The 24758-nt window shown below is 42.9% G+C and overlaps 2 protein-coding genes across 3 annotated transcripts in view; one reads left to right on the top strand and one right to left on the bottom strand.

Moving 5' to 3' along the window:
• Positions 1–9453: 9453 nt before the first annotated feature.
• The window catches only part of IL21R (interleukin 21 receptor), a 35131-nt gene continuing 19826 nt past the window's right edge, over positions 9454–24758 (top strand). The window contains exon 1 of one of the 2 annotated variants that reach the window (XM_007186333.2): positions 9454–9846. The gene's annotated coding sequence lies outside the window, so the exon portion shown is untranslated. Of the gene's footprint in view, positions 10008–24758 lie in introns of both variants that reach the window. The other variant, XM_007186332.2, reaches the window with a different exon arrangement.
• On the bottom strand, positions 20514–22140 carry LOC103018430 (septin-7). Its single transcript, XM_057529672.1, has one exon. The coding sequence runs from the start codon at positions 22124–22126 to the stop codon at positions 20873–20875; it is 1254 nt and encodes a 417-aa protein (XP_057385655.1). The 5' UTR covers positions 22127–22140; the 3' UTR covers positions 20514–20872.

The raw sequence follows: 24758 nt of genomic DNA, 5'->3' as shown, positions 1-24758 counted from the left end.
AGCCTGCGCACCACGACGAAGAGTAGCCCCCGCTCGCCGCATCTAGAGAAAGCCTGCGCGCAGCAAAGAAGACCCAATGCAGCCAAAAGTAAATAAATAAATAAATAAACTAATTAATTAATCAATTTTTATAAAAGAAATTGCTTCTGGGGGAACCCAACCAAGACATCCTTCCTGCCTCAAACAGCAATAATGTGCTCAATGGCTGGGCAATCTGATCAGCCCACCAGGGAGACTAATTTGAGGAAGAGATTGAGAAAATTCTAAGACGTTATTATCATCTGCTTGAATGAGAGTCCTGTTTGGTCCACGGCCTCAAACACACCAAGGTGAGTCTTGAAAGCAGGATAATCATTTCCCTTCTGTGTTACTCATAACTGAGGGCACCGTTTATTAGTTTTTCCTTTATATTCAGCCACTGTTCTTGAAATAAATCCACTGTATCAGCGTAACAGAATGAAAAGATGGTTCCAAGTCTCAACCACATGTGTGTACAACCCAGCCCTCCTGCCTCCACCCTCTAGATGTTACCTTCTGCTATGGTGAGTTCTCAGTGTAAAACACCTCCTGCCCTTCCTTGGCTAGAGTCCTCAGCGGACCATTTGGTCCATCAAAGGAGCCCTACAATGTTGGACCTCAAAAGGAAATGGATGCGGAAGGAGGTGCCTGAGAGAGATTTTAAAAGATCTAAATAAATGGAGAGCTAGTTCGTGGGCATGGATTGGAAGACACAATATCTTTAAGACGGCACATCTCCCCCAACTGATCTATAGATTCGACACAATCCTTGTCAAAATCCCAGCAGATATTTTTGCAGAAATTAACAAGCGAATCCTAAAATTTATACAGAAATCCAAAGGAACCAGAATAGGCAAAACAATTCTGAAAAAGCAAAATAAAGTTGCATGACTTTCACGTCCCAATTTCAAAACTTCCTACAAAGCTACTGTAATCCAGACAGTGTGGTACGGACACACAGATAGACATAAAGCAATGGAACAGAATAGAGAGTACAAAAATAAACCCATACATTTACAGTTAATTAATTTTCAAAATAGGTGCCAAGGTAATTCCATAGGGAAAAGATAATCTTTTTAACATAATATCCATAATATGTTATGGATATTCACATGCAAAAAGATAAATTTAGATTACCTCACACTATACACAAACATTAACTCAAAATGAACCACGGTACTAAACGTAAGAACTAAAACAATGAAACTTTTAGAAGAAAACATAAGGAGAATTTTTGTTACCTTGGGCTAGGCACGTTACTCTTAGACATGCACCAAAAATGCAATCCATAGAAGGAAAAAAAAATTGGTGAATTGCACCTTAATAAGCTTTAAAATGTAGAGAATTTCAAGGATCAGTCTTTCCACTGACACAAGCATTAAGCTGGCAAAAACTGTCAGAATCAACTTTTTTTCCTGGAATCTAATCAAAACTGTAAAGCAACCAGGGGGCCTCCTTGATGAAGAAAGCGTTTGCTAAGAATGTGTTGTGGCATTTTTGCTTATCTGCTTACTATTTCTTATTCCCCAGCTCAGTGGGGCGGGTGTGGGAACAGTAGTCTGCATTTTGGGTGTGATTTGCTAGAACAGGAAAGGGCAATACAGACTTTGTTCTCAAAGAATTGTTGTACCTTTTGATCTGTCTGGTAGCTTCCTGAGGGATTGGCTTGGGCATTTGCCTTCATTTTGCCCCCCTTTGAAACTCTTTCAAGACTGGAGCTGCTTCCTAGGTAGTGTCTGTTGAAATAATTTAAAGACATATACTGCCCAACTGGGGCAAGGGGTGATGGACAGAGCAAGCACAGACAGACCAAAAAGCCTGGGAAAGAGGAGGCTGGAGAGGAAAATACAAAGGCATTGAAAGGCTTCATTCAACATATACCAGGGAATCTGGAATGCAATGCATATGTCCAGGGCTGAATGCATGCACAAGAAAGATCTGAGAAGACCCTAGGTTTGCACCTCTGGCTGATCTTTGGGTTCTTCAAAAGCAGGTGAAAAGCTAAGATGAAAGCTAAAATGCAGTTATAGTCAGCCTGGCTAAGCATTGAAGAAGTGTCCCAGCTCAGAGCCAGTCTCTAAAGACTAAGAAAGTATTTTTTGTTCTGTGTGCCTTATTCATTTTGGCTCCAGGTATTTAAGGAAATCTCTATCAGATCACTGGCTGACTGCTAAGATAATGGAATGGAGACTTCAGTGAATATACAACAACAAGGAATAATACAGTATTTGCAAAAATAGATCGGAAAAGTCACTAAACAAATGGATGGCCATAGCCAAAACAAACCACAAAACCAAACCCTGTTGGGGCAGAGGGGCAGGGGAGAATCTAATTTCCAGAGTTATCACATTACAATGTTCAAGATGTCCAGTTTTCAACAATAACAATAACAATAAGGCATAAAAGACATAGGAAAGCAAGGCCCATTCACAAGGAAAAAACAAACAAAAAAAGAAATTGACAGAAACTGTCCCTGAGGAAATCCAGACATTGGACTTACTAGCTAAAGATTTTAAATCTGGTGTCTTAAATATGCACAAAATGCTAAAGGAAACCACAGATGAAGAACTAAGGGAAACCAGAATGATGTATAAACAAATAGAAAATATTAATAAAAAGAGGGGCTTTCCTGGTGGCGCAGCGGTTGAGAATCTGCCTGCTAATGCAGGGGACACGGGTTCGAGCCCTGGTCTGGGAAGATCCCACATGCCACGGAGCAACTGGGCCCGTGAGCCACAATTACTGAGCCTGCGCGTCTGGAGCCTGTGCTCCGCAACAAGAGAGGCCACGATAGTGAGAGGCCCGCGCACCGCGATGAAGAGAGGCCTCCGCTTGCCGCAACTAGAGAAAGCCCTTGCACAGAAATGAAGACCCAACACAGCAAAAATAAATAAAATTAAGAAGCGTTGTAAGAAAGGTTTAATTAAAAAAAAAAAAAAAAAAAGAAATTACACAAAGGAACCAAATAGAAAATCTGGAGCTAAAAAGTAAACACTGAAATGAGAAATTTACCAGAGGGGTTCAACATCAGATTTGCAGCAGGCAGAACAAAGAATCAGTGACTTGAAGATAGGCAAATTGAAATTATCCAGTTTGAGGTGCATAAAGGAAAAAGAGAGTGAAGAAAAATGAACAGAGCCTGACGGACTTGTGGGGCCCCATTAGTATAACAACATATGATTTATAAGAGTCCCAGAAGGAGAGGAGGAAAAGAGCCAGAGAGAATATCTGAATGGCCTCCACCATCTGTTACTACAAATCAGTAACCTAACTGTACACCTTAAGGAACTAGAAAAAGAAGAGCAAATTAAACCCAAAACTGGCAGAGGAAGGAAATAAAAAAGATTAAAGTGGAGACAAATGAAACAAAGTGTAGAAAAACAGTGAAGAGGCTCAACAAAACCAAGGGTTGTTTCTTTGAAAAGATCAACAAAACTGACACACCTTTAGCTGAACTAAGCAAAACAGAGAAGATGCAACAGACTAAAATTAGAAATGGAAATGAGGCCATTATTACCAACCTTACAGAAAAAAGATTATAAGAGAATAAAAATTGTATGGCAAAAATTAGATAACCTAATTATCCATTTAGAAATGGAAAGACTCCTAAAAAGACATCAATTACCAAAACTGACTCAAAAAAAAAAAGAAAATCTAAACAGATATATAAGAAAAAAATAGTTGAATCAATAATCAAAAACCTCTCAACAAAGAAAAGTCCAGAGTCAGAAATGCTTCACTGATAACTTTTACCAAACATTTAAGGAAGAATTAACATCAATCCTTCTCAAACTCTTCCACAAAATAGAAGAGGAGGAAATACTTCCTAAGTCATTCTATAATACCAAAGCCAGATAAAAGCAGCAGAAGAAAAGAAAACTACATTATGTGCCAATATCCTTTATGAATACAGATGTAAAATCTTCAACAAAATACCAGCAAACTGAATCCTATTGCATGTTAAGAGGATTATACGCCATGACCAAGTAGGGTTTTCCCAGGAAATCAAGGGTGGTTCAACATAAAAGCAATCAATGTAGTACACCACATTAATAAAATGAAGGAAAACCCACATGATCATCTCAACTGATGCAAAAAAAAGAAGCATTTGATAAAATTCAATACCCTTTCATGATAAAATCACTTAGCAAACTAGGAATAGAATGGAAGTCCCTCAACGTCATAAAGGCCATATGTGAAAAACCCACAGTTAACATCACACATGATGAATGACACACCAAAAGCTTTTCCCCTAAGATCAGAAAGAAGGATGCCTGCTGTCACCACTGCTATTCAACATTGCACTGAAGGTTTTTGCCAGAGCAATTCAGCAAGAAAAAGAAATAAAAGAAACTGGAAAGGAAGAGGTAAAATACCACTATTTGTAGATGACATAATACTATAGCTACAAAATCCTTAAGAATTCACAAAAAAATTATTAGAGCTAATAAACAAATTAAGCAAAATGGCAGGGTACAAGATTAACATAAAAGTTAGCTGTGTTTATATACACTAACAATGAACAATCCAAAAAGGAAATCAAGAAAACAATTCCATATATAATAGTATCAAAAATAATAATATACTTAGGAATAGATTTAACCAAGGAGGTGAAAGACTTATACACTGGAAACTACAAAACATTGCTGAAAGAAATTAAAGATCTAAGTAAATGAAAAAGCATCCCATGTTCATGTAATGAAAGAATTAACATTGTTAAGATGGCACTTTTCCTCAAAACAACATCTAGATTCAGTGCAATCCCTGTCAAAATCCCAATAACCTTTTGTTCTTTCAGAAATGGAAAAGTTGATCCTAAAATTCATATGAAATTGCATAGGACCCAGAATAGCCAAAATAATCTTTAAAAAGAACAACAAAGTTGGAGGACTCAAACTCCCAACTTCAGAACTTACTACAAATCTACAGTAATTAAAACAGTGTAATACTGGCATAAGGATAGAAATAGAGATCAGTGGAATTGAATCAAGAGTCTAGAAATAAATCCATGCATGTACGGACAGTGACTTTTGACAAGGATGCCAAGACAATTCAATGGGGAAAGAATAGTCTCTTCAACAAGCAGGTGCTGGGACAACTGGATATCTACATACATGGACCCTTACATCATATACAAAAATCAATATAAAATGGATTAGAGACTTAAATATAAGAGCTAACAAAATAAAACTCTTAGAGGAAGGTATAAGGGTAAATCTTCATGTCCTTAGATTTGGTGATAGATTCTTAGACATGACACCAAAAGCATGGGCAACAAAAGAACAAGAGAGAAAAATTGTACTTCATAAACATTAAAAACTATAAGAAAGTGAAAAGATGACCACAGAATGGGAGAAAATATTTGCAAATCATATATCTGCTAAGGGTCTAGTATCCAGAATATATAAAGAACTCTTACAACTCAACAACAAAATGACAAACAATCTGTCTTAGTCTGTTTGGGCTGCTATAACAAAATCCAGTAGACTAGGTGGCTTATTAACAACAGAATTTACTTCTCACAGTTCTGGAGACTGGGAAGTCCAACATCAAGGTGCCAGCAGATTCGATAGAGCCCGCTTCCTTGTTTATAGACTGTTGTGTCCTCACACGGCAGAAGGAGTAATTTATCTTTCTAGTGTCTTGTTCATAAGGGCACTATTCGCATCCATGAAGGCTCTGCCCTCATGACCTAATCATCTCTCAGAGGCTCCACCTTCTAATACCGTTACATTTGAGGGGTAGGATTTCCACATGTGATTTTGGGGGGGAGCAGACAGTCTATAGCACAGCCCAAGTTAAAAACAGGCAAAGGACTTGAATAGACATTTCTCCAAAGAAGGTGTATAAATGACTACCAAGCACACGAAAATACGTTCAACATCATTAACCAGTAGGGAAATGCAAAGCAAAACCACAATGAGATACCACTTTATACCCACTAAGATGGCTCTAGTAAAATAAAAAAAAGGAAAATAGTAAGTGTTGGCAATGATGTGGAGAAATTGGAGTTCTCATACATTGCTGGTGGGCGTGTAAAATGGTGTGGCTGCTATGGAAATCCGTTTGTCAGCTCTTCAGTAAGTTAAACATACAATGACCCAGCAATCCACTCCTGGGTGTATATCCGCAAGATTTGAAATGCAGGTCTGCATATAGATTTGCTTGGAAATGTTCATAGCCGTATTATTCGTAATAAAGATAAGGTGAACACAATCCAACTTCCATCAGCTGATGAATGGATAAACCAAATGTAGCATATCTGTGCGATGGAGTATTACTCGGGCATAAAAATGAATGAAGTACATGCTACCACACAGAAGAAACTCACACACGTTATGCAAAAAAAAAGAAAGCAGACACAAAAGACCACATGCATGATTCAATTTATACCAAATATCCAGAAAAGAAAAAGGAAAATCAGTAGAGACAGAAAGGAGATTACTGGGGCTGGGGGTGGGAATGGGATTGACTGCAAACAGGAAAAAGGGACCTTTTTGGAAATGTTCAAAAAATTAGATAGCGGTGATGGTTGCAAAGCTCAGTAAACTTACTAAAAATCATTGAATTGTACACTTACAATGGGTTAATTTTATGCTGTGTAAATTATACCTCAATACAACTGTTAAAATAAAAAAGAGGAAATGGGTTGAAGGAGGGGCTGTGTCAATTTTTTTTTCCCAGTAGTCCCCTTGGCTGAAATGCAAATTTAACCACTTCCTCCCCGCTGACCAGCTTTAAATACTCAGGGGTGTTGGGAGGGTGTTGAGAGATCTTATTTCACCCTCTTCTGAGACCTCCTGGGCCACATTCATGAGACAGGAACTGACCCAGAGGGGTCCCTTAAGGGACCCTTCCCTCAACACAGATCTATTTCTAAGGGGACTCAGGTTCACCCCAGAGGACATGGCAGCTGTTAACTTTCCATCTCCAAAAGCATCTACTTTTTAAACACAAAGGGTTAAGTTGCCACTGCTGCATCTTACCCACTCCCTAAATCATGGCTGGAGCACTCTTTTGAAAATGTAAATTGGATTAAGCCACTCCTCTGATGAAACCTCAGATGACATCCAATTTCCCTTGGAGCCAAATCTACCTTCTTCACCCCGTCCTGCAAGGTCCCAGGTGGTGTGCAGGATGTGGGACTTCCATGACTCCGTCTCCTAGCATTCCTTTGCTTGCTCACTCTATTCCCCACACTGTTCCCAAGTTCCTGGAGCGAGCCACACTCCCTCCCACCTCAGTGCCTTTGCACCTGCAGGTCCTTCTGCCTAAAATGATTCCCCTGTGGCTGGGGTATTTCTTACAATCCAGGGTGCCCCCTCTGTGTCACTACCTAGACCTCTCATCGGTTTTCTATGACAGTATAATTTGCATTTAGTTTGTCCATTACTTCTTTTTGTCTGTCTCTCCCCACCAGAATACAGGCTCCATGAGGGCCACCACTCTTGTGTATTTCTGGAGAATATCCCCACTACCTAGCCAAGGGCATGTTCAGTGTTGGCGGGTAGAAGGCCGGAAGGAGAGAATGGGTTGGGTGGGTGGGTGGGTAGAAGAATGGAAGAGGGGGTGGGTGGGTGAATAGGTGGGTAGAGAGAAGAATGGGAGGGAAGAAAGCAGGCAGCTGGGAGGGAGGGTGGGAAGAGGGATTGAATATCCCTGGGTTAACATACATCCAGAAGCAGTGTAGTGCGTGATCAAGAATGTAAACTCAGGAGCCCGAATGACTGAATTAAAATCTCATCTCTGCCAGCATCAGCTGTGTGACCTTGGACAAGTCACTTAACCTCTCTGAGCCTTGGTTTCCTTATCTGTAAAATAGGAATGATGTCCATGATGGTAATAATAACTACCTTCTCATGTTATTCTGAGGTTTAAGTGAGGTGATACACCTTTAAAGTCCTTAAAACCCTGGCACAGAATCAGCCTTCAGCAAATATTAGCTCTTTTTTTTTTTTTTTTTAACTACTCCTTCTCTTGATCTTTCATCCATGGTATCAGAAAACTCACCCTGAAGATCAAGAGAAAGACAAAGAAAAGCTGGCTTCCTCTCAAGAAACGTGCTCCAGAGAACACAAGTTATTTTGGTTGTGAGGAAGAGAATCTCTTTAGGGCAAACTTCTTTTGAATCGGCCACAGGGGAATTTGTACCAAGTTCCTCAGACACAGCTAGAAAAAAAAAAAAAAAAAAAGAATAAATAACAAGATGCTTTCTCTTTTTCTCTGGAGCGGTCATGTGGCTTAGCTGCAAATTGTTCCCCCAAAATGAGCCAGGTGGGGAGAGATGGAATGTATGTTTGAGCCAACCTGTGTCATTAAAACAGCACAAAACAGCCCCCATCCACCCTGGTAACATTTCAAGGATGAAATGTTTGGGCCCATTTCCACAGCCTTAGGAATCTGATCCACCCAGGTTCAAATCCCAGCTCTGACACTTCTTTGCTAATGTGACATGTCACCCCTCTGAGCCTTGGTTTCTCCCACTGTAAAATAAATAGGCATAATCTTATTTGCCTCACAGCATTTGTAGAATAAATGACATCACCTAGTGCCTAAAAAATGCAAGATACTAATAGTAGTGGTTGTGATAGCACCAGCTTTTTGAGGCTGCTGGGTGTGAACTTGCTGAATTTTGCCCCCAGGTTTCATAAATGTCTGCAAGAGACATCTGACCCTCTCACGGGCCCTTGGCTTGTCAGCAAGACAAGAATTCTCTTGAGAATTTCTGTTCTCTATTTTCTTCATGAGTTCCCATGTGTTAAATGGCTAGGTCTCCCCATTTGACAGATGGGCAAAGCGAGGCATTCAGAGGGGTGATGTGACATGCCCAAGGGATTGTCTTCTCAAAGGCACGGAGACAGCATCCTGCTCCCCGCAGCATTGCAGCAGGAAGCCGGATTCAAAGGAAAAAGCCTCAGAGAGTCTGGGAGGGAGTACCGAACTCAGACCTCTGCTGGGCCAGGCAGGCAGCGTGCAGGAGTGAAGCCGGCCAGCGTGCAAACTCCAGAAGAGGGGCCATTGCCTCTCCATGGGACCTTGGGCAGGTCTCTGGGCTCTCATGCTTCTCTCTGAGCTGAGACCCCTGGGGACCTCCCGGGTCTCGCTATGCCACCTCCTCACCCTCGGAGCTTCAGTTTCCGCAGCTGGGAGAAGCGGCGGCTCACCGCCCCCCTGCCCGCCTTAAAGGTCAAGACTGTGAGGCCTGTGGGGGTCTTGTCACCCGTCCGCAGGAGGCAAACGTCACGCCGGTGGCCCCAAATGTCTTCCTAGCGGGCGACCTTTGGTGAGCAGTGGGCCTTGCCCTGGGGCCGGGCCCCCTCCCACCTCTTTCTCACTCCCTGGGGGAGGAGCCGGCTGCTCTGTGGGCGGGGCCTGGGGAGCGGCTTACCACATCCTCCCCTTCCTCCCCACCCTGAGCACGCGGTGGGGCTGGGATGGCAGGCACCGCCTCTGGCGGACCCACTGGCGTCTCTCTGCTGAGTGACCGAAGAGCTCGGGGTCCGACTGTCTGCCTGCTTCTCCCTGCGCGTGACTGACAGCCACCCGGCTGTCTGTCTGCCTGCCTGCCCGTCTGCCTGGCAGTCTGTCTGTCTGCCTGGGTGGCCAGCTACCTCTTTGCTTGACTTCTCCTGTCTGACTGGAGGGCCAGCCCTTGGCTGCTGTCGGTCCATCGCGGGTGCAGCTGATCGGTCCCTGCCCAACAACCTCTGTCTTCTGTCCATGTGTGACCTCTTTGGGACGTGACTGATGGTTGCCTTTGCCTCTGCGTGGCCCGCCTGCCCGGAGCCCAGCTGCCCTCCGTCTGGGTGACAGGTCTTGTGCTGTCTGGTAGGTGACTTGGGGCAGGTTACAGCTTCCCACCCCAGTCCCCTGCCTGTTCTGCCAGACCCCCATCCCTCACGCCAAGCCCAGCTGCCATCCCCTGGGAGCCCACCGGATTGCCCGAAGCACAGAGAGAATGGATTTCTGAGAAAGAAGTAGGACAGCAGGTAACTTACCTCTAGCTACCGCTCTGGAGGGGGGTGGGGGTGGGGTAGGGGAGGAGGTATCTTCTCTGCCCAGGAAGATGTGCAGGGGTCCTGTGGCCTCATCACACCTGGGGACAGTTCAGCCCAGCTCAGGATGCCTGGCGTCCCTCTCTGTGGGTCTGCAAGAGGCCCCAGGGACATAGAGGCAGAGGCATAGGCATGGCTGAGATGACCCCCTGAGGTTGTGGAAACCAGCCTCCAAAAGGCAGGGGCTGGGGAGGGAAAGCTGGTTCCAGACTGAACATGATGTGACAGTCACCATGGTTCTGGGCAGCTGAGCCGGGCAGGGGTGGACATGAGTGTGACGGGGTCTGTTTGGGGAAGGGGAGAGGCATCGACTTTGTACCAGGGTCTGTGTTTTATCTCCTTTATTTCATCTAAATCCTTTAAGATGGGTTGGTTTGCCCATTTCACAGATAAATACAGGTTCTGAGAGGTGGAGTGATTTTCCCAAGGTGACTCAGCCAGTACGTACGTAGCAGGGTCGGCAGGTGACTTGGAGGCTGGTCCTGCCCTCCACGTGCTGTCTCCTCATTTTTCTCATGAAAACACGGCGGATGCGCCGATGCTGAGAGGCAAGTCGGTTCTGTGTGTGCGGAGGAGAGGGGAATGAGGAGACTCGGGGAGGCTGAGCCTTGAAGGATGGGTTGAATTTTGACTTGGGGAAAAAAGGTGGAAGGAAGAAACAGGCAGACACACTCCTGGCAGAGGAGCAGGTGAGTAAACGCCTGGAGGGGAACTTAGGATGCAGAGGACCCAGGGCAGGGGGGACATTAAAAAGTCAGGGGCTGCTCCAGGGAGGACATCTGCTTTCCCCTGGGGGAAAGTGTGGGGGTTTCAGAAGCACATGGTAGAGTGGGGAAAACCTGGTGGGTTCAAAATCCAGCCATGCGGCTTCCTGGCTGGGTGAACTTGGGCAAGTTTCTCTGCTTCTTCTAGCCTCGCAGAGCCTCGGTTTTCTCATCTGTGAAATGGGGAGAATGGCAGCTCCGTCCTTGTAGGGCTGGTTGTGAGGATTCGAGGGAATGAAAATATCAAAGCTGCTGGCTGGGGGCCTGCCCAGGAAGGGAATTTGCATCATGAGGAGGCTGGAGTCTGTGGAGGAGAAAGGCCAGTTTCCAAGAGCCATGGAAGGTGCAGGGACACACTCGGGAACGTGCAGTCAGTCCCACCTCCCTCAGCCACCTGGGTTCTGGTCCTCCCGGGGCCAGCGCTCAGCATGCAGCAGGCGCGTGAAGCTCTCCCATCATCTTCACAACACCAGGTGAGGCTGGTGGCCTCATTCAGCCCATTTCACAGATGAGGAGACTGCCCCTCAGTGAGGAGAAGCTTGCCCCAGGTCAGCTGTGACCATAAGACGCAGAGCTGGGTTTGGAACCCCAGGGTGACAACCTGCTGGACAGGATGACAAAAAAGCAAGAGTCATAGTCCTAGGGCACCTTCTGAGAGGGGCACTGGATCAAGGGGGCTGGGCAGACCCCAGAGGGGGAGCCCCGATCACCTGTTCCCCATGGTGGGGTCAGCAGAAGCCCTAGTCTTGCCCGCCCCACACCTGGCGGGGAGTCTGGATACTCCCCGCAGTGGAGGAAACTAAGAGCCCTTATGTTAGGATGTGGCCAAGACCCCGGGCCAGGAGAGGCAGGTGAGCAAGACAAAGGATGTGCCCCAGGTGCTGCAGGCTCCCACCTGCCCATCGAGGAAGAGAAAGGGGTTGGAGGTGGGGACTGGAGCCCAAAGGGGCTTATAGGCAGAGGAAGGGGGCTTGCTGGAGGAGGGGGCCAGTTTAAGAGAAGATAGAACAAGTAAAGCAGGCAACCAGAAGCTTTGGGAGGGACCAGCTTCTCCACAGCATCAGGACCACCCTGGGGCCTGATAAATAAATGAATGAAAGGAAGGAAGGAAGAAAGGGCATCCTTCCTCCCAGCGAGGGGAGCCAGTGCCTTCAGAACCCTGGCAGGCCAGAATGATGGCTCAACTTCTCCACACAGCTGGGAGGTCTCCACAATCAGCTGGGGAGCCCTGGATCTGGCTCATCACCACACTACCGATTGTGATTTGGGGCTTTGAAAACAGTCAGACCCAAGTTCGAGTACCATCTCCATCACTTAGTACCTGTGTGACCTGCAGTGAGTCACTTAACCTCTCTGAACCTTTGGTTTCCTTATCTGTTATATGGAAATAAGGATGCCTATCTCGGTTTGCTGTGAGGTTTTATTCAATGTGTATTTATTGAGCACTGTCCTAGGTCCTGGGGATTCGGTGGTACACAAGACAGAGCCAGTGGCAGTTTGAGGGGAAAGAGCTTAGCAGTGGCTCACGAGAAATAGCAGCTACTATGTTTTACTTTAAATATCATTGGTAATAATCGTCTTGTTATTACCCAGAACACTTGGTGTAGCTTCTGGCTTATACTCAGCCCTCAATAAATGATCATTCTATGATGATTCTACTCCCCCCTTTCTCAGATGGGGAAGCTGAGGCTCTGAGAGGGCTGGGGGTTTCCTAGGGTCACCCAGGGAGTCATGTACAAGCAGAGGGAAGAAAGCTGTGAAGACAAGGGAACAAACACTTCCTCGGGGGGCAGGCGTCTTACCCCCCATCACAGCCCCTTCCTCCCCCGCTTCTCCCTTCCGTGCCTTCTGCAGCACCCCAGCCCCCAGGGGCAGGGGAAGGGGGGCTGAGAGGAGCCCCCAGCTTTGTGGCTCACAGGTGGCACTGCCCCCACTTCTCACCCTGGTGCCCGGCCAAAGGGACTTTTTACGACAGCTCAAATGAGAGCTCTGAGTAAACTTGGAACTTCTGAAACAACCTGACAGTATTCCCCGGGGTGTGAGCAGAGGTCCCTCTGAGGGCCCCCGATGGCCAGGCCACCTGCAAAAGGGCCCTGGCCTGCGGGTCCTCACAGCCCCCGGGAAGGATCTGGCCACTCATATCGTTCCGAGTGAGGTGGGGCAAATGCACCAGCCTGGATCCCTGCTCAGGCCCTGGCCGCTTCTCGCTCTGTGACCTGGGCAAGGCTCTGGGCCTCTCTGGGCCTCTGTTTCCTCATCTGCCAAGAGGGCTTGATGATGTAGCCTGGGACGAGGGCCTGCAGGCTTTCTCCAGTATGAACCAGTAACCCCCAGTCTACTTGGGCCAGGGCCAGCCAGGGCAGGCTGATGGGGGCGTGCTGGGCAAGGATGGGATAAAGGGCAGGTCGCCAGCCCGCCCCCCCAACCCACCCCAGCCCCCCACCCCCGCCTTGTGACCTCAAGCAGCCCTGGTTCAAAGCATCCTTTTTTCTCTGCCTTACAGCCAGCCCCTCCTGGTCAGGGGGCGGGGAAATGGGGCTGGGGTGAGGTGTGGCTACGGGAGCCCAGGGAGGTTGCACAGTCTGGGTGGGGTTGCCTAGCACAGTGAAGGGCAAATAGAGATGGCACAGGCAGGAAGAGTTTGCTGGGAGTGGGGCATGCGCCTCAGCTGGGAGAGGTTGCACAGGCTGGGGAAATTCCTGTAGGGAAAGGCCAGTCAGGCTTGGAGAGGCTGCGTGGACGGGGATTCATGGCCCGGCTGGGAGAGAGAGACGGACTAAAAGATTCCACAGGCTCAGAGGTGGGACAGGCTGGGAAGGCCTTTCCCCTCATGTTCAGCTCCTGCTGACGAAGCCGTCATCCCAGGGTCTTGGCACACCTGTCCTCAGACACCCCCAACCCACCCTTTGCCACCGCCCCCCTCCCCAAACTATGTAAAAAGCAACTTGCAATACTCACACACCTACAGTGTGCCCAGCACCCACCTTACGCTCCCTCAGCCAGGCCAGGGCCACTGCCCCCATTCTACAGATGAGGAAACTGAGGCCCAGAGAAAAGAAGAGCCCAAGGTCCCACTATGAGTTAGAGGCAGAGCCTCCTTCTGGATCCAGGGCCACAAGGCTGGTTCTTCCCCAGCCTGAGAGCTCCGCTTTAAGAACTCGCTGTGTGACCCTGGGCAACCCAACGTCCCTCTATGACAATTTCTTGCTGCTAATCTGATGACAACGGTCATGGTCACTCAGACCCTGGGAGCTGAGGGTGTTGCTCTGGGTGGGGGGAAGTTCCTGAGGACAGTGACAAAGTGGATGGAGAAACCAAGACCTCTTGGGGGCTGCCTTGGGGCCTGCTCCTTGTAGGACTGGACACAGCAATTTGTAGCCTCTGTCACTCATTCACCGTTCTTCAGCTCCTTGTTAAGTATCTGTTATGTTCCATGCCCCATTCTCCGCACTAGGGATGCCACGTGAACAAAATAGGTAAATTTCCCAACTTCTGGGAGCCTGTGCTTCAGGATAGAGACAGGTCATAAACACAAAACCAGGAACATTTGCTAAATGAATGCTAATATTACAGTTGCCAAGAAGGAGACAAACAAAGGGGTGTGTGGCACCCAGAACTGCAGGGGAGACGCATTTCAGACAGAGACGGTTGCCTCTTTAAGGAGGCAACATTGTAGCTGAAACCTGAGGATAAGAAAGCAAAGAAGCAGGGGGGAAAAGTGTTCTAGGTAGAAGGAGTGGCATGTGCACAGGCCCTGAGGTGGGGGGAAAATGTTGGCGCTCTGGAGCTTTTATCCTTATCAAGTGCATAAAGATCCTCAATGCACTGAATTTAAGAAACAAGAGTCAAAAAGAATAAGATTTATCTTTGGAGTGTACAGTCTACATGAGTTTCAACATTGAGGGTAAGCTTCAAAATCCATTATGATAGAAAGCATCTTCTTGCGTTTCGTCACTCATGTAACGAATGCTTTGAGCACCTACTGTCTGTCAGGCACTGGTTAGCCACTGCCATTCAGCAGTAACCAAGCAACACGTGGTTCCCACCTAGAAATTGCTCAGAATGTTGCCAAAAACACCATGAGCAATGTGCTGTGGTGGAAGGATGGACCCCAGAGGAAGGAGTGACTCATGCCTTGGAGAGGTCAAAGATTTACAAAGGAGACGACATTTGAACTGGCTTTTGAAGCCTGAGTAGGAAGCTGATAGACAGCCAGGGGGAGCAGAGAGTTCCGGTGGCTGAAACAGCACATGCGAAGGTGTGAGAACCAGACGAATGGGGATGTTGTGAAGATGTCCAGATGTCGGGGATCTGGAGCACCTGGAGTCCAGGATGAAGACTAGGGGCAAAGGGAATGTTGGGGGGCAGATCCTGACATGTTTTAAATGCTGGGCTAAGGAATTTGGGGCTTTCTCTGAAGGGCAGTGAGGAGCCATGGAGAGACATAGCTGGAGTGAGGACTGGGCTGGAGGGGCCACAGCTGGAGGCAGGGAGGTCAGGGAGGAGGCCAGGAGGAGGGCAGGTGAGCAGAAGTCCTTGGAGACCAGGGATAAACTAGGAGCCCTTTCTTCTGTGTTCCCTCTCGGGAAGTCCCTCAGTCTTGACACTTCCCCTTCTGGTGACCTGTTGGGTCTTGTTTCTGGCACTGCTGGGGAGTCCCTCTTCAACAACCTCATGTCTTCTTGGTCCCTGTGGAAAACGGGCCATTTTACTTTTACCACACCCCTCACCGTTCACTTTCAAGCCCCAGTCCTCACCTGGGTCACATTGGAAATGAGGACCGACTTAAGGATCTGAACGAGTCCCATTCCTGAATCATCAGTGAGGGAAAGAAGATACAGGGGAACCAAGAACTTGGGTTCTTTCCAGTTTGGGGAGGTAAATAATGCTGCTGTGAGCACTCTGGTACATGTCTGCTTGTGTACATGTACGTTTTGCTCTTTGGTGCATAATCTAGAAATGGAATTGTTGGGTCGCCTGTTCAGCAGAAGTTTTCCAAAGTGGTTGTACCAATTTACACTCCTCAGAGAAACTTGAGTAGAGATTGAGAGTTTTGATTAGTTCATATCCTTTTTAGCACTTGGAATTGTTTTGTTTTTTTTTTTCGTTTTAGTCATTCTGGGCTGATGTGTAGTGCTATCATATTGGGATATAAAATTGCACTTCTTTGATAAGTAACGATTTTAAGCCTTTTTAACATGCTTGTTGGCTGTTTGGATGTCCTGCTTTAGGAAGTGTCTGTTTAAGCTTTTTGTCCATTTAAAAAAAAAAATTGAGTTCTGGGTTATTTATTTATAATTGTTTTGTAGGAGTTCTCTCTATATATGTTGTATATAATTATATACATAGTTTAACATATTATATATTTATATACAATTATATAAAATATATAATTATATGAAAGAAACTATAACAGATATAGATATAATCTCTCATTTCAGTTTCTTTTCCATTCTTTTTTTTCAATTTGTCTTTTTGTTTGTGTCTTTTATAAAAGTCAAAAATTTTCTGAATTCAAAAGGTACTTGCACTGGAGAAAAAAAATGGAATTACAGTGTGACCTATTATTGTCTCCTTTTTTCAGAACAATAAAACATACCCCAATTTAATGAAGGTAGTTTACTCCATCAATCAAGCTATCTTCATCAACATTTGGCAATTTATCTGACACCTCAGTATATTAATCTGTTATTGCCTGATGCATACTTTTATAGATTTTAGACTTATGCACAAGGTAATTGTGCAAGTATTTATTTCCCTTTTGATAAGCTATCTGGGAAGATACCAGGACACGAGAGGCGTGATTTGTTTACCACATATTCTACTTCTCCATACTTAAAAATTTTTTTTAAATAAGGAAAATAGTACATAAATTTTGCAGTGTGGCTTATGACTTCTTAAAATGAAACAAAGTTGGCTCTTAAAATAGAGGTCAAAATTAGCATATGAATGTTGATACTGAATCACGTTATCAGTTGATTTCTACAAAGTTACTTAATGTACATTCTACTTTGTAAAGGTAAATTTATCAAAATCATACATTGCTATGTAAAATTAATATCCTCTCTATAATTGACAGTTTATTTTATGATTTAAAATTCTCCCTAGTTTCAGTGATGGTGATATAAAGTTCAAAGTGAGTATTTTAATAAGCTGTGTCATTGCTTTTAGAGAAAATGCATTGTATTCAAGTTGCAATATATTTCAGTTTCTGCAGCATTATTCAGTCTTTATAAAATTGCTGAAAACATGTTTTTGTGTACTTTTGACATACTCTTTGAACAAAAAGACAGAGGCAAAGCTAGAATAAATGCAATACTCAATGTTGGTGTAGCATTATAATTTATGGAGTAATAGTCTGTTCATGAAATTTAACTACACTGAACAAGACCCTCTGAGCTTATGCATTGCAAGTACATACATTTAAAAAAAATTTTTTTTGCTGCTTTTTTGTTGTTGTTTTTGCTCAGTAATGCACCACATTTTTTTTTTTTTTTTTAAAGGATTTTCTTATTTATTTATTTATTTATTTATTTATTTTTGGCTGTGTTGGGTCTTCGGTTCGTGCGAGGGCTTTCTCCAGTTGCGGCAAGCGGGGGCCACTCTTCATCGCGGTGCGGGGACCGCTCTTCATCGCGGTGCGCGGGCCTTTCTCCATTGCGGCCCCTCCCGTTGCGGGGCACAGGCTCCAGACGCGCAGGCTCAGCAATTGTGGCTCACGGGCCCAGCTGCTCCGTGGCATGTGGGATCTTCCCAGACCAGGGCTCGAACCCGTGTCCCCCGCATTAGCAGGCAGACTCTCAACCACTGCGCCACCAGGGAAGCCCTTTTTTTTACCTTTTGACCCCCTTCACCTATTCCTCCCACCTCCCACTCCTTTCTTCTGGCAACCATCAACCTGTTCTCTGTATCTATGGACTTATTTATTATTATTATTTTTGGATTCTACATATAAGAGAGATCATACAGTGTTTATCTTTCTCTGTCTGGCTTATTTCACTTAGCATAATACCCTCGAAGTTCATCCATGTTGTTGTAAATGGCAAGATTTCATTATTTTTCATGGCTGAATAATATTCCATTGTATGTATATTCCACATCATCTTCATCCATTCATCTATTGAAGGACACTTAGGTTGTTTCCATATCTTGATTGTTGTAAATAATACTGTAATGAACATAGGGGTGCAGATATCTTTTCGAGATACTGATTTCATTTCCTTTGGGTATATACCCAGAAGTGGAATTGCTGGATCATGTGGTAGTTCTACTTTTAATTTTTTGGGGGACCTCCATACTGTTTTCCATAGTGGCTGCACCAAATACATTTCCACCAACAGTGCACAAGTGGTCCCTTTTCTTCATATCCTCACCAATACTAGTTATTTCTTGTCTTTTTGATAATAGCCATTCTAACAGGTGTCAGGTGAAATCTCATTGTGATTTTGATTTGCATTTCCCTGATGATTAATGACGCTGAGCATTTTTTTCATGTACCTATTGTCCATCTGTATGTTCTCCTTGGAAAAATGTCTATTCAGATCTTCTGCTCTTTTTTTTTTAATTAATTAATTTATTTATTTATTTTTGGCTGTGTTGGGTCTTCGTTTCTGTGCGAGGGCTTTCTCTATTTGCGGTGAGCGGGGGCCACTCTTCATCGCGGTGCGCGGACCTCTCACTATCGCAGCCTCTCTTGTTGCGGAGCACAGGCTCCAGACGCACAGGCTCAGTAGTTGTGGCTCACGGGCCTAGTTGCTCCGCGGCATGTGGGATCTTCCCAGACCAGGGCTCGAACCCATGTCCCCTGCATTGGCAGGCAGATTCTCAACCACTGCGCCACCAGAGAAGCCCCCCTTCTGCTCATTTTTAAATCAGATTGTATGAGCTCTTTATATATTTGGCATATTAGTCCCTTATCTGATATATAATTTTCAAATATTTTCTCCCACTCAGTAGGTTACCTTTTCATGTTGTTGATGGTTTTCTTTGCAATGCAGAAGCTTTTTACTATGATGTAGTCCCACTTCCCTATCTTTGCTTTTGTTGCTTTTGCAGCCTACTTAGAGCCTACTTATTTCTTCATAATTCAGTCTTGGCAGGTTTTTAGGAATTTATCCATTTCTTCTACATTATCGAATTTGTTTCTGTATGATTATTCATAGTTGTATCTTATAATCAATTTTACTTCTGTGGCATCAGTTGTAATGTCTCATCTTTCTTTTCTGATTTTAGTTATTTGAATCTTCTCTTTCTTAGTCTAGCTAAATGTTTGTCAACTTTGTTGATCTTTAGAAATATATTTTTTATATTAGTCTCAAATTCAGTGCCCTTGTTTAACAGTTATTATCTAACAGTTTATCTGTTAATTACCTGGACTTTTTTTTTTTTTAAGAATTTCACTTTTATTTATTTATTTATTTATTTATTTATTTTGGCTGTGTTGGGTCTTCGTTTCTATGCGAGGGCTTTCTCTAGTTGAGGCAAGTGGGGGCCACTCTTCATCGCGGTGCGCGGGCCTCTCACTATCGCGGCCTCTCCTATTGTGGAGCACAGGCTCCAGACGCACAGGCTCAGCAGCCGTGGCCCACGGGCTTAGTTGCTCCGCGGCATGTGGGATCTTCCCAGACCAGGGCTCGAACCCATGTCCCCTGCATTGGCAGGCAGATTCCCAACCACTGCACCACCAGGGAAGCCCTATCTGGACTTTTTAAGGTAATATCATTCCAATCCTTATAGTTTTCTAATATTTATAAATTTATTTATTTTTCTTGCCTTATTGCATTGACTAGGACCTCCAGTACAAGACATTCTTACCTTTGTCCTGCCCTAGAGGATAAAGTGTTCAATATCTGACCATTAGGGATGTTAGTTGTATATAGTGTGCGTGTGTGCGTGTGCACACGTGTGTGTGCTCCTTATCAGATTAAGAGTGTTCCTTCTATTCCTGGTTTCCTGAGAGTGTTTTAAAAATCATGAATGAGTGTTGTAAATTATTAAATGTCATATATTTTTTTTTTACATCACAACATTGTTTATTATGTGAATTTTTTACAATACAAACAAAAAAATACAGAAATGCAATATATGAATACAGCTAAATGCAGAATGGTGACTTTTTTTTCTTTTCAAGAGGCCATGATTCCCATTTCTAGTAAAATAAAGAGACTGCACATAGGTAGAAATAGGTTGGTTGTTAGCTTCACAATTTTGCCTAGAAATGATCTATAAATGCATTTTTTCCCCCTGCTACTTACCATAAAGTGTAAAAAGGGAATTAAAGGAAAGTTTCCTTGTTGGTTCCTACCATATGAAAGATGCTATATCCTATTTTAGCAGGGCCAATATATGGAAAATACCTAAATTAAATGTTATTACAAAAATGAAGCAGTAATGAGATTCTGGCTAAAGAGGGCACTAAATGAGAATAATATATATTTAAAGAATCCAAAACAAACAAACAAAAAAAGAGGTTGTTATAAAAAAGCTCTAGGTGCGTTGTAAGCATATAGGTTTTTTTTTTCCATGTGTATTTTTAAACAATGGAAGTGTCAAAAAATAGGGTCAACTGTGTTAGACTAAATTACATTACTGTATATGTTGCACTGAATGAAACCTTTGTATTATAATTATCATAAAGAAGCATAGTTTGCATCATATTATGGCAATTTATCCTCAATGAAAACCTTCCAGAGTCCTTTTATTTTGGAATATCCTGTAAAAAATCAAACTACCAGAACATGATTGTACAACAGTAAAATGTTTTCTTGCATTAAATTGAAGACATCTGTTTAATAAAAAAAGAAAACATAGGAAAGGTACTTAGAGCTGTTAGTTTCTAAGTACACAACACCCTAGACAATTAAAGGCATCTTAATCTCCGTCAAGAACAAAAAAAAATAATAACAATTTTTGTCATGCTGTTAAATCCATCATTAAGGATAAAACCGGTGCAAATTGGTCAAACGGATCCAACAAACACTGATGTCCAAGCTGGCATGTTGGCAACTAATATGTAACTGGTGGTCAAAAGAGGGTTTAAAAGATCTTCCCTTTCTTCTTGTTCTTTTCCAAGGTTCTTGAAGAGTTCTGTTGCTCTAAAATACGTTGTTGGGCTTCCCAATTTGCTTTCTCATCTTCAAACTGACGACGTTTTTCCTCTAATTCTTTGTGCTGTGCTTCCAAATTCTTTTTCATTTGCTCATGGCGCCGTTGGAGCTCAGCTTCAGAGTCCTTCAGTTTTTGAACTTTTTCTTTGACCTTCATCTCAAACACCTGCTCCATCTCCATCTCCATCTTCTTCATCTTAGCTACATGCTCCCTTCTTTCTTCTTCCATTTGTGCAAGAGGGCTCTTAGTAAGCTGCCCTTTATTCTTGTTATTATCAACTCCATTATAAGTCACAGCTGCCAGTTTTCTGCTCCGGTAGTTCTCATAGTGTACATTATTAGTGACATCTTTCAAGTCCTGCATGTGTGTTCTTATCAACATATTTCTTAGAATTGTAAAATCACAATGTTCACCATTTTCAACTTCAGCAACACCCCAAGGATACTGCCTTCCTCTGACCCTTTTGCCATTAACTTCAATGATAGTATTACTACCTACCACAGCAAGAGGTAAACGGTCCTTTATCTTTTTAACAAGCTTATTTTCTTCTTCATCATCTGTCTCTGGGAATTCATATATTTTAATTTTATGTTCTTGGATTTCTTTCATTATCTGTTTCTTAAACTGTTGGCACTCCTCTGGTGTGAGTGTGTCTGCTTTGGCAATAAGTGGAATGATATTCACTTTTTCATGCAAACGCTTCATAAACTCAATATCCAATGGTTTAAGTCCATGTCGTGAAGGAGCAATGAAGTATAAACAACACTGCACTCTGTTATCAGGCATCTGACGTCTGTTCACCCTAGATTCTGCATTTAGGTAGTCCTCAAACTTACTATCAATGTAGTCGATAACAGGCTGCCAGCAATTACTATTATCCACTGCATCTCCAAATCCTGGGGTATCAACTATTGTGAGCAGCAACTGAACACCACCTTCTTTGATTAAAACTTTGGATTGTTCCACCTGTACAGTCTTTTTTATTCTATGGGAAGGACCTGGATACTCTGGAGAATACAAATCTGTGAGGAATAATGAGTTGATTAATGTTGACTTTCCCAGTCCAGATTCACCCACAACCATAAGTGTGAATTCAAACCCTCTCTTCACTGATTTTCTGTATACTTGATTTGGGAGATTTGCAAATCCCACATAGCCTTCAAGGTTCTTCTGTTGAGCCATGGTGCTGCTGTTGACGCTCCCTAAATGTCATATTAAAAATTATTAAATTATCGTATAAAATTTCTTCTTTATTCTGTTTATGTGGTGAAATAGATGACTGACTTTCAAATGTCAAACTACCCTTGTATTCTTGGAATAAACCTCATGTGATAAGGATGTATAATTTACTTTTGTATATATCATCAGATTTGATTTGTTAATATTTTGCTTAGAATTTTTGTAAGTATATTTATGAGAGAGATTAAACTATAATTTCACTTTATTTTAATGCAAAGTATTGGTTTCAAGGTTACGTCTTTAATTTCAGTGATTAGTTCATACACTTAATAAAAATACCGAGGTGTTTGGGATTAAGTGTAACTTCTTATTATTTGTTTTCCTTTTGTCCTATCTATTCTTTGTTCCTTTTTCTTCTTTGTCCCATTTTTTAGATGAATAAAGTTTTAAAAATTATTAATCTATGTTTCCTGTCTATTAGTTTGTTATATTTTCTTTTGTAACTCTTTTAGTGCTTTTCTTAGAGATTATAGCATGCGTAATTGATTTTTTTTTTTGGAGTCTACCTTTATATTAGTATTTTTATCACTTCCCAGACAATACAGTGACCTTTAACTTTATTCACCCCTTCTTATCTTTGGGGTATCATGGTAATGTATTTTAATTCTGCATATTGTTTAAACTTCATAAGATATTATCATTATTATTTTCAGCAATCAATAGTATTTATAATATTCTATTGCTCTTCATTCCTTCCTACAGTAAATTGCTTCCCATCTGAGATTATTTTCCTTTTGCCCCCAAAATTCACTTTAATATGTCTTTTGATGCAGGTCTACAGGTGACAAATTCTCTCAGCTTTTTTTTTTTTGGTATAAAAAATAAAGATTTATTTTGCCTTCATTTAAAAAAATTTGTAATTAAGATCCAATTCACATACCATAAAATTCACTCTTTTGAGGTACACAATTAAGTAGTTTTTAGTATACTTATAAATTTGTGCAATCATCACTACTATCTAACTACAGAACATTTTTATTGCTCCAAAAACATCCTATACCCATTAGCAGTCACTCCCTATTCCCCCTCCCTCCAAAGCTCTAGCCCTTGACAACAACTAATCTACTACCTGTCTATGGATTTGCCTATTCTGGACACTTCATATAAATAGTATCATACAATATGTGCCTTTTTGTGTCTGGCTTCTTTACTTTGGATAAATTTTCAAGGTTCATCCGTGTTGTAACATGTATCAGTAATTGATTCATTTTTATGGTGGAATAATATTCCATTGTATGCATAGTCTACATTTTGCTTGTCTGTTCATCAGTTAATGAACATTTGAGTTGCTTCCAGTTTAGGGTTATTATAAGTAATGCTGCTATGAACATTTGTGTAGAAGGGTTTTTTTGTGAACATATGTTTTCAATTCTTTTCGCTATATACCTAGGAGTCAAATTGCTTGGTCACGTGGTAACACTATATTAACTTTTTGAGAAACTGTAAAACTGTTTTGCATAGTGGCTGCACCATTTTACATTCCCATCAGCAATGTATAAGGGTTCCACCCTTATATCCTCACCCACATTTTTTATTTTCCATATTTAAAAATAGCCATCTAGTGGGTGTGAGGTGGTATCACTCCGTGGTCCTTATTTGCATTTCCCTAATGACTAATGATGATAAGCATCTTTTCATGTGTTTATTGGTCACTAGTATACCTCATTGGAAAAATGTCTATTCAAATCTTTTGCACAGTTTAAAATTGGGTTGTCTTTTAGATCTTGAGGGTTCTTTATGTATTCTGAACACTAACAAATATATGGTTTGCAAATATTTTGCCCATTCTGTATATTGTCTTTTCACTTTCTTGATAGTGTCTTTTGAAGCACGAAAGTTTTAAAATTTGAAATAGTTCAATATATCTGTTTTCCTTCGGTTGCTTGTGCTTTTAGTTTCATGTCTAAGAAAATACTGTCGAATACAAGGTTCTGAAGATTTACACCTGTATTTTATTTTAAGAGTTTAATAGTTCTTCCTCTTCATACTGGGCCTTTGATCCATTTTGAGTTGATTTTTGTATATGGTGTGAAATAGGAGTCCAGTTTCATTCTATTTCATGTGGGTACCCAGTTGTATGAGCACCATTTATTTTATTTTATTTATTTATTTTAATTTTAAAATTATTTTATTTTACTTTTGGCTGCGTTGGGTCTTCGTTGCTGTGTGCAGACTTTCTCTAGTTGCAGCGAGTGGGGGCTACACTTCGTTGTGGTGCGCAGGCTTTTCATTGCGGTGGCTTCTCTTGAGCACATACTCTAGGCGTGCGGGCTTCAGTAGTTGCAGCATGCGGGCTCAGTAGTTGCGGCGTGTGGACTCAGTAGTTGTGCCGCACAGGCTTCAGCAGTTGTGGCGCATGGGCTGTAGAGTGCAGGCTCAGCAATTGTGACGCACAGTTGCTCCGTGGCATGTGGGATCTTCCCGGACCAGGGATTGAACCCGTGGCCCCCTGCATTGGCAGGCTGATTCTTAACCACTGCGCCACCAGGGAGGTCCCCCATTTATTTTAAAGACTATTCTTTTCCCCCAGTGAATTGTCTTGGCACCCTTGTCAAACATCAATTGAATGTAAATG

Source organism: Balaenoptera acutorostrata, chromosome 15, assembly GCF_949987535.1.
Source record: "Balaenoptera acutorostrata chromosome 15, mBalAcu1.1, whole genome shotgun sequence".
Classification (NCBI taxonomy): Eukaryota; Metazoa; Chordata; class Mammalia; order Artiodactyla; family Balaenopteridae; genus Balaenoptera; species Balaenoptera acutorostrata.
The sequence above is the reverse complement of the archived record's forward strand: the minus strand, read 5'-3'. Positions and strand labels throughout refer to the sequence as shown.